This window comes from Nicotiana attenuata, unplaced genomic scaffold, assembly GCF_001879085.1.
Source record: "Nicotiana attenuata strain UT unplaced genomic scaffold, NIATTr2, whole genome shotgun sequence".
Taxonomy (NCBI): Eukaryota; Viridiplantae; Streptophyta; class Magnoliopsida; order Solanales; family Solanaceae; genus Nicotiana; species Nicotiana attenuata.
Window position 1 is genome coordinate 25,604 of NW_017672625.1, and position 8,684 is coordinate 34,287.

Sequence of the window (8,684 nt, forward strand, 5' to 3'; positions counted from 1 at the left end):
ACAATTTTTCACGAAATTGCAATAATAAAATAAGCAATTATAGAAGAGAAATTAGATATAGATTGAGAGAGATTGAGATAGATTGATGAATTGGTGAGTAAAAATGAAAGAATGAGGGGGTATTTATAGTTGAGAATTGGGAAAAAGTGTAATTATATAAAGTTTGGGGTTAAAATAAAGTTTGGGGGCCAAATGGCTATTTTTTAAAGTTCCAAACGGTTGAAAATTAAAGGCCAACGGCTAGATTTTAAAATCTGACCGTTGGTCTTTTTAAAAAAAAATTTTTTTTTTTTAAAAAAAGAGCCGTTGGAGCCCGTTAGGCCCGGTTGAACCGGCCCAGGACCGCCTGCCGGTCCCGGGCTTAGCGGTCCCGGTCTCGTGGGCCTCATGCAAGGGACCAGCCCGCCACGGGCTTTCTACACCATCAGGGACCGGCCTACCAGGACCGGCCCGTCGGGACCGTTTAGCCCGTTAAGACCGCGGGCCCGGTCCCAGACCGGCCCACAATACAGCATTAGGTGGAATGGGTCGACATTCAATTTATGTGTTGCTATCTCCTTTGGGATGCCTGGCATGTCTGCATGGGAAAAAGCAAACAGGTCTACGTTATTTTTTAAGAACTGACGGGACTTACCTTGGTTCTTGGAGCTTGTGGCCGATGAAGGCTTTCTTGTTGTGGTCGTTATCATCGAGTTGGACGAGGTCGAGATCCTCTATGGTTGACCCTGTAGTTTCTACGATCTTGGGGTCCCTGATAACGTCTTTCCCTTCACCACCTTCTGACCACGACTTTGTTAATTGCTATGCATCCTCGGCTTTGCCTTTCAGTTGTTGGGTGTATATGCAGTCTTGGGCGATGCGGTAGCATTCTCGGGCAGTGCGTTGCTCTCCTGGGATGTTGAATATTCCCCAGGGGGTGGGAAATTTGATCACTTGATATAAGCTGGAAGGGACAACTTTCATGTCATGTATCCAAGGTCGACCTATGATGGCGTTGTACGCCGTATCCTGGTCCATGATGTGGAAGGTGGTCTCCAAAGTGACATCGCCGGCCAGGACGGGCAATGTGATCTCTCTGGATGTTCGCACAACTGCGTTATTAAAACCCGTCAGTGTGATGCAGCGTGGTACTATCCTATCCTCGAGCTTCATTTGTGCGAGAACTCGAGGGTGGATGATGCACGCGCCGCTCCTATCATCGACCATAATACGTTTTACATCAGTATCTAAGATGCGTAAAGTAATGACAAGATCGTCCTAGTGAGGAAAAACCAAACCGTGGGTATCCGATTTATCGAAGATGATACTTTCTTTGAGTTCGTCATACCGTTCATGAGTGATTGACTACTTGAGTTTGTGGGTGGTGGTGAACTTCACGATGTTGATTGATGCGTCATCTCCCCCTCCGATGATCATTTGAATGGTTCGAGGTGGGGAAGGTGGCTTGGGCGGTCCCTGGTGCTGTTCACATCCTCGGGCGAAGTTGGCTCTCCCCCGGTCGCTCATCAGTTCTTTCAAGTGCCCTTGGTGAAGCATGTTCATGACCTCTTGTCTTAGGGCGATACAGTCCTCGGTTTTGTGACCCCGCTCCTGGTGGAACTCGCATAGGGCATTTGACTTTCTGGTGCTCGGGTCGGAACTCATATTCTGCAGCCACTTCACTTTTGGGCCGAGTTTCTCCATTGTGTAGACTATTTTTGAGGGGGAAAACAGAAATTGTGAGCGGATAATAAGGGTGCATACCTCTCTTACTTCGGTGAGTTACTTTTCGTGGCCTGGATGGGCCTTCGTCATGGCGAGGGGGTGGCATGAGGGGTGCCTCTGACATAGGGCTGATGTCCGATTGGGCCGTGGTCTGCCTAGATCTCTTGTTGTCGTTTCTTCGGTCCTTTTTGGACTCGGCTTGTACCGAAGTTAGCCATTGGGTTGGCCCATTCAGATCATCTTCGACGGCTCGAACTTCGACGCAATAGGCATTGTGTATTTCATCCCAAGTGGTCGGGGGATACTTCATGAGGTGGCTTAGAACCTTTCTGGTTGCCCTCGAACCACTTCTGTTCAGCCCATTTGAAAGGCTGCCACGACCATTTCTTCCTATACGTTTGGTAGGGTCATTCTTACTCGGTTAAATCAAGCAAGGAAGTCCCTCAGTCCCTCTCCAAGTGATTACTTGATGGCGAATATGTCATTTACCCTTGCCTTCGCCTTTTTTGCTCCGGCATGGGCTGTTATGAACTTGTCGGCCATTTTTTCGAATATTTCAACCGAGTGTGTGAGCAGCTGTGAATACCAAGTCAATGCACCCCCGGTGAGGGTTTCGCCAAACTTCTTCAGTAAGATGGAGGACACCTGCTCTTTGGCGAGGTCGTTGCCTTTTACTGCGGTGACGTAGTGAGTCACATTATCTTTAGGGTCCGATGTGCCGTCGTATATTTTCAGGTACGACGATATTTTGAAGGTTTTGGGTATTGCGTGTGGTGCAGCTTCGTCGCTGTATGGCTGCTCAACAAACTGACCGGCATCCCTTTTTGGTAGGAGTTTTGGGGCACCCGGTATTTTGTCTACCCTTTCTTGATGTTCTTTCATTTGATCGTGGAACATTTTTTTCTCATTCTCCATCTCCTCCAATTTCCTCAGAATGACCGTGAGGGTAACGTTACATGCATCACTAACATTATGAGTAATACCTGTTACAGGGAGTGGCATGCTGCTCGTCAGCTGCTGATGCAATGCAAACTCTTGCCTCCTCTCGATTCGGCCTTTGAGCGGGCTCGTTGAGGAAACTGGTTAGCGTGTTTGTCAACCACGCTTCGAGCAACTTTTTCACTGCCGGTGGTGCCTTTTCTGTTGTGGATGTGGAGGCCCCTTTACCGTGCGAGGTTGTGATGCTACCATGAGGAGGGGGCGAGCTTTTTCGCCTGGGAGAGGTGTTTGGTGTTACATCTTCGCCCTCCGTTTCATTTACTTCGTTGATGGTGTGGAGGAGGTTGGTGGTGAGGTCCGCTATTGCTTTCCTGTTTTCCTCTTCGTTGCCTGCCATGTTAGATTTATGCACACAAGGAAGTATAGGGTTTTTTGCGTTAGTTTTTTTAGATATAGAAAAAACTAAAGTTTTAACTAGAAAATTCCCACAGACGACGCCAAATTGTTTGACCAAAAAATGTAAAACTTTTTGTTAAACTAATTAGATAAGAAGATAACGGGTAAATCCTAGTTAAGGATAATAATTTCTAGATTTGAAATATGTTTATGCTGATAACATGGGGTTGCTTTAATCCGGTTTAATGCGACATACATTAAATGACACGGCCAGAATGAAGGAGGAATAATAATGAGCAATAAATATATTAAATGACACTAAATGTAAATAAAGTGAAGGATTCACCCAATATTGAATGAGGTGGATGATTCCTCTCTCTGACAATGATGTAAGACAATTGAATATGAGAAGATAGGGAGCTTCTTCGGATCTGATGCGAGAAATATGGAATAAACAACAAATCAAATCTCTTTTGAAAGGTAATGTTTGTATTTTTCTTCAGAGTCAACTTTTCAACCGAGCTCTTATCATATAGAATACTACATGCCTCTTTCCTTCTCTCTACCTTTCTATTTATATGGGACATGCTTCAAACCTAACCTAGAATACAAGTAGAGAGAATATTCTCCTAAATATCTTATTACAAAACTAGTCGTTATTTGCTGTCCTGAGCTTTCGACCTCGGCCCCGATTAGCAGCTCGCCAGTAAGTCCCTTTAATTTTGTGTACGACCTCGACCTAATCGCCTTTTAGTAATTTATCCTTGTGCCGGGCTCCCTTAAATCAGATTTTGACCCATACAAAAATAATAAAGTCTTCGAATGTTTTCTCCAAGAAGATCACCGCAAAGAATCTGCTTGCAAAGTCCATTGATCATTGTGAAAACTGACTGTTGGCTTTTCATGGCAGTAAATGATAAAGGGGCTTTCATGATTGTGTTTTCCTTCATATGTTGTTATCAAATAGCTGGAATCAATTCCATCTCTTTCCACCTTCTTCTTTACCTTGCAACCTCCACTTGAACACTTGTAGTAATTCCTGTTTAATTGGTTTCCCCATTTTGTTAGTGCATTTCTGATGTTGTATTCCCTATTGAGATACATATTTCATTTATTTGTTATTTCATCTTAAGATGAAAAGATAAAAGAAGAGCAAAAGAAAATAAATATATAAAAAAACTATACATCAATTCCGAGCAATATTAGTTGGGATCGGCCATATAAATTCTTACGATTGATGTTACCTCATTTAAACATGTCTTGGTCCAATATTACAAAAACTATATGTTTTTCAAGCACCACAAGTTTTTTGCTTTTCACTAGGCAACATAAAATAAAAGGTTAAAAAAGTATAGGTCAAAGAATCTAAAATTTATAACAAAAAGATATTGGAATAAATTCGATAGGAACCGACAAGAATGAATGAAGCAGATGTTAGCTGGGGATAATCTGCATCAGTCAGTCGCTGACTTACTGCTGCAAGTCTTCAATATATAAATCCTCAAAAGAAAAAAAAAGTCTTCAATATATCCATTGTGAATTACATGTCGGTCGTTAAGAATATCGTCTCGCTATCACCTTTAAGGCTTTAATTATGTCTTATTCACCGACAAGGGTTGTGGTGGAGTGGTAAGTACTCCTTCATCCTTAACTAGAGGTCTCGAGTTTGAGCCCCTGGGAATGGAGTCGCCTTTGTTAGGGAGCGCTTTACCCTCCCCCCCCTCCCCCCCTCCCCCCCTTGTGGGACTTTCCGGCGCGAATCCGAATTAGTCGGGCCTCAATACGGGTACCGAATACCGGGTGAGAAATAAAAAAAAGGGAAACTTACACAAATGTCCTTAATAAGTTTCAACTTACCAACCTCTAGCCATTAGTCATAGACTTGCCAAAATTAGCCAAACATATGTAAAAATTAAAAATCAAATAAATAAGGTTCTTTCTCTCAAAGAATCACATGCAAAAATCACCTTCCATATATTTTAAGCGTGATTAGCAACATTAGATGCAAGACGGAAAGGAAATTTTATGGATGAGGTATCAAATAAGGTGATGAAATACAAAAAAAAAAAATACAATATTCCAAAAATCTAAACAAAAAAGGAATTTTTTTAAATGGGTATAGTTGAAATTCATTGAAAACATATAGATAAGTCAATATACAAAATTTGAGGAAGATTGGAGGTGATTTGGACTGGTTTTGTATCAAATTTCATAATTAAATCGAGTTCAAAAAAATCTTCTGCGACACAGGTATCAAACATGTATCACGCATGTATTTCACACACAGGTATACATGGATATACATGTGATACGCAATTACAAATATGATACATATGTGATACACAAATGATACACAGTGTGACACACACATCATTTTTTTCATATTCAGTTTTTACTTCGAATTTTCAATTCAAACCACCTCAAAACTTCACCAAATCGTCCCAAAACTGTGATTCAAGCTCCTTAAGATATACCCAATCTATTCTAATAGCACCCACTCAAAAGAAAGCAAAAATTTGATATTTTTTTGCTACAAATAGCTAATTGCCAATTTGATTAATATTAGTAATATTTTATCAATTGACCAATTTTTGTAATGAGCTACCTATAAATGGACATAGCCGATAATTTCCCAAAAAAAAAAATACTCTTATTCATAATGTGTGTGTTAGCTATAGCGCTAGAAGTTTACTTATCGGTTCAGTCTAACTCAATAATTTTAGTTCAATAGTACAGCTATATTAAAAATATCACTAAATATATATGCACAAAAACTAATTTTAAAAATCAGTTACAAACATGTGATATTGCTATTCTAAATTATACTATGAATAAAGTTCAAATTTTGGCTCTATCCTGATGTGTGTTGTGGGAGTTTGTGTGGGTGTGTGTGTGAGGGGAGGGGGGGTGGGGTATGAAAAAGACCTTTTCCAGAGTCAAGTGACTCAAGCGCAGTCTAATTAGACCATATTTTTGTGATATATAATAGGACCAGTTTAGATATGTGTGCGTATATATATTAAAAAGGGATATTATCACTTTTAGCTCCCGTCATAATTATTTACATTCGATAGTCGAAAATATGTATAAACTTTGTATGCTTTTTGTATATATAATATACATAATGTATATATATACAATAAATATATATTCTTTCGGCTATTATTTTGAGAGCAACTATACAATATAATTTTCCCTATTAAAAAAGGTACATTCTACTCACTTTCTCAATATTTGTGTGTCCGTACTTGTGAAAAATTGAATTTTAATCAAGTTTGAGATTCTAATATTTGCAATTCTTAGTTAATTAACAAACACATACATGAAAGACTTCTAGCACCCAATAATTGGCTTTTATATATTTAGTGTGTGTACAATCCTTGAATATTTCTGAAATAATCCACCTTCAAAAGCAAAAGTAATAATATATATAAATTAGAGTATTTAGAAAGAATTTGCACCGAAACATCAAAATAATTATCATATTGATGTAGACGATCATCACGCAAGCTAGAGCTCAGAATTTTGATATATTTACCTTGGATTTGTGTTACTTTTCACCTTCTTTTTTCCATATTTCCTCCATTTGTATCCATCATCCAATATCTCAAGCTCGGTCTTTGTTCTAAAAGCAATTGCATGTTTTTCAGCCTTCTTTTCTTTCTCTATCCCCTTATTGCTTGAATTTCTTTAAAACATCAACATCAAACAAACAAGTAAATAAATAATTAAATATATAAACCATTAAAATCATCAATGAATAATTATCAATATCCTCCAGAATTATCACCCTTAGTTTAGTAGTGACTTACTCATTCATGTGAATATTTGTTGGTGTGGCATCAAATGAACTAGCTGATGAGTTTCCACTATAGGTACTAGTGCTTATCTCTTGTTGCATGAAAGGATTTTGTGAATAAAGTGAAGTATTAAAGCTATTATTTGAGTTGGAATATTCTTCACCATCATTAATCAAATTGTCAAGAAATGAAGTGTCAAAATCTTGATACATATTGTGGCCATGATCTTGATTCATATTGATGAGAGATGAAAAGGCAAAATTAGGGTTTATAGTTTGATGAGAAATATTGGTTGTTTCTTGGAAAGTGGAAGAGCCAAACATGGTTTAATTTGAGAAGAAGCCAATGAATAAAGACTTGATAGTGTGTTAGAATGAATGATGTGGTTGTATTTAATAATTTGATAGTGTGGTTTTATATAGTATTATAGATTGTGTGGTGAATCTCTGTCTTTGGATATGAGCTTCCTTATCACCTTCCTAGCAGTATCTATGGAGTTTCTTTACCTTTATTAAGTGTCACTCTTCTTGTGTCATCATATGACGAAATAATTGAACAGGTTAAGTTTAGAACTTTTTTTAAAAAGTCTGAATTAATAACAAGGGATATACCTTAAATTCAGAGTTTGATTTCAGAATTTGATGTCTTATTTTTGTTATGATGGTGGTTTCGGTTACCTTATACCTTACATGCACCTCGACTATTTTATTATATATTTATTACTTTTTATCGGGATATGCACCGATAACTTTACAATTCAAAGCTTAATTAGATAGAACGCAATGCCTTATTATATTCGGATTACACAAATAAACTAGTAAAAATTGCACGGGGCCTTATTTGGTCGCCCCCATTTAACCTATACCCATTTTTTTTAAACTTTTAACTTGTACCCACTTTTTAAATAACTCCTCCTCCTCCTCCTCCTCCTCCTCCTCCTCCTCCTCCTCCTCCTCCTCCTCCTCCTCCTCCTCCTCCTCCTACTACTACTACTACTACTACTACTACTACTACTACTACTACTACTACTACTACTACTCCTCCTCCTCCTCCTCCTACTACTACTACTACTAGTCATGTTTGATCTTATTTTCTAGTCAATGCACTAGAGAGAAAACTCTTGCATATTTATTCAGAGATGCTTTTTGTTTTTTAGCAGAAAAAATAGTGTATGTTTTTTTCTTTTGCACAAGTTATTACATAAAATTACAACTTCTATTTTCTTAATCAATGATAAGCACCTTTTCTTTGCAATTTGACGTGGACCATTTGAGGCAACAATAAGAACTTAAGTTACTTTGTTATTCATTTTCGTACTTCAATTATTTGGCAAACTGCCCTTGATTCCGTGAATACCGTACCATATATATAACAAAGAAAACTACAAAAGTTATTTAGAAAGTGGAGCCATAACTATAGCTGAAGTTAAGTGAAAAGAGTGTCATTTGGGGTAGTAAACATATAATGAACTAAATCACTTCAGCTCTATAGCTGAAGTGCGAACTTCAGGAGCTGAAGTTCGCCAGTTATAAAATAAAAACTTCAGCTTTAGGCCAGTTACAAAATTTACATTGAGCTTGACTATCTATGACGCAGTCGAAAGCCATTAAAATCCATATATATAAATATCAGTACTAGCTCTTGCTATTGCAGAATAAATGATTCACTCTTTTTAACGTCTGTCTCCTTGCTGTTTCTCTGGGCATTCTTGATCACGCCCAACTATGCTTTATAAAAAGGACTCTGCGGACATTGCAAATATAACCCGAGTATTACGCTCAGGGTCGAATCCACAGAGAGTTAACCTATCAACCACTATCTTCAGACCCACTAATTCTTCAGAAC

The 8,684-nt window shown here is 38.4% G+C and overlaps 1 protein-coding gene across 2 annotated transcripts; it reads right to left on the reverse strand.

The window, feature by feature from the left end:
* Nucleotides 1–3,501: 3,501 nt before the first annotated feature.
* On the reverse strand, nucleotides 3,502–7,223 carry LOC109213892 (probable WRKY transcription factor 51). Of its 2 annotated transcripts, none has more exons than XM_019377726.1 (3): nucleotides 6,852–7,223; nucleotides 6,578–6,727; nucleotides 3,502–4,078 (listed from the first exon to the last, which is right to left on the reverse strand). In XM_019377726.1, the coding sequence occupies exons 1-3, from the start codon at nucleotides 7,160–7,162 to the stop codon at nucleotides 3,880–3,882; spliced, it is 660 nt and encodes a 219-aa protein (XP_019233271.1). In that variant the 5' UTR covers nucleotides 7,163–7,223; the 3' UTR covers nucleotides 3,502–3,879. The 2 variants fall into 2 exon arrangements, with proteins under 2 accessions (XP_019233271.1, XP_019233270.1); XM_019377725.1 differs by having other exon boundaries at nucleotides 3,502–4,129.
* Nucleotides 7,224–8,684: the final 1,461 nt, after the last annotated feature.

Excerpts from the sequence above, each read along its gene's own strand:
- LOC109213892 (XM_019377725.1), bottom strand. The coding sequence starts at position 7,162 with ATGTTTGGCTCTTCCACTTTCCAAGAAACAACCAATATTTCTCATCAA. Across the intron at positions 6,728-6,851 it reads ACAAATATTCACATGAATGA|AAATTCAAGCAATAAGGGGA; the intron begins GTAAGTCACTAC and ends GATGTTTTAAAG. Across the intron at positions 4,130-6,577 it reads AAAAGTAACACAAATCCAAG|GGAATACAACATCAGAAATG; the intron begins GTAAATATATCA and ends GTATCTCAATAG.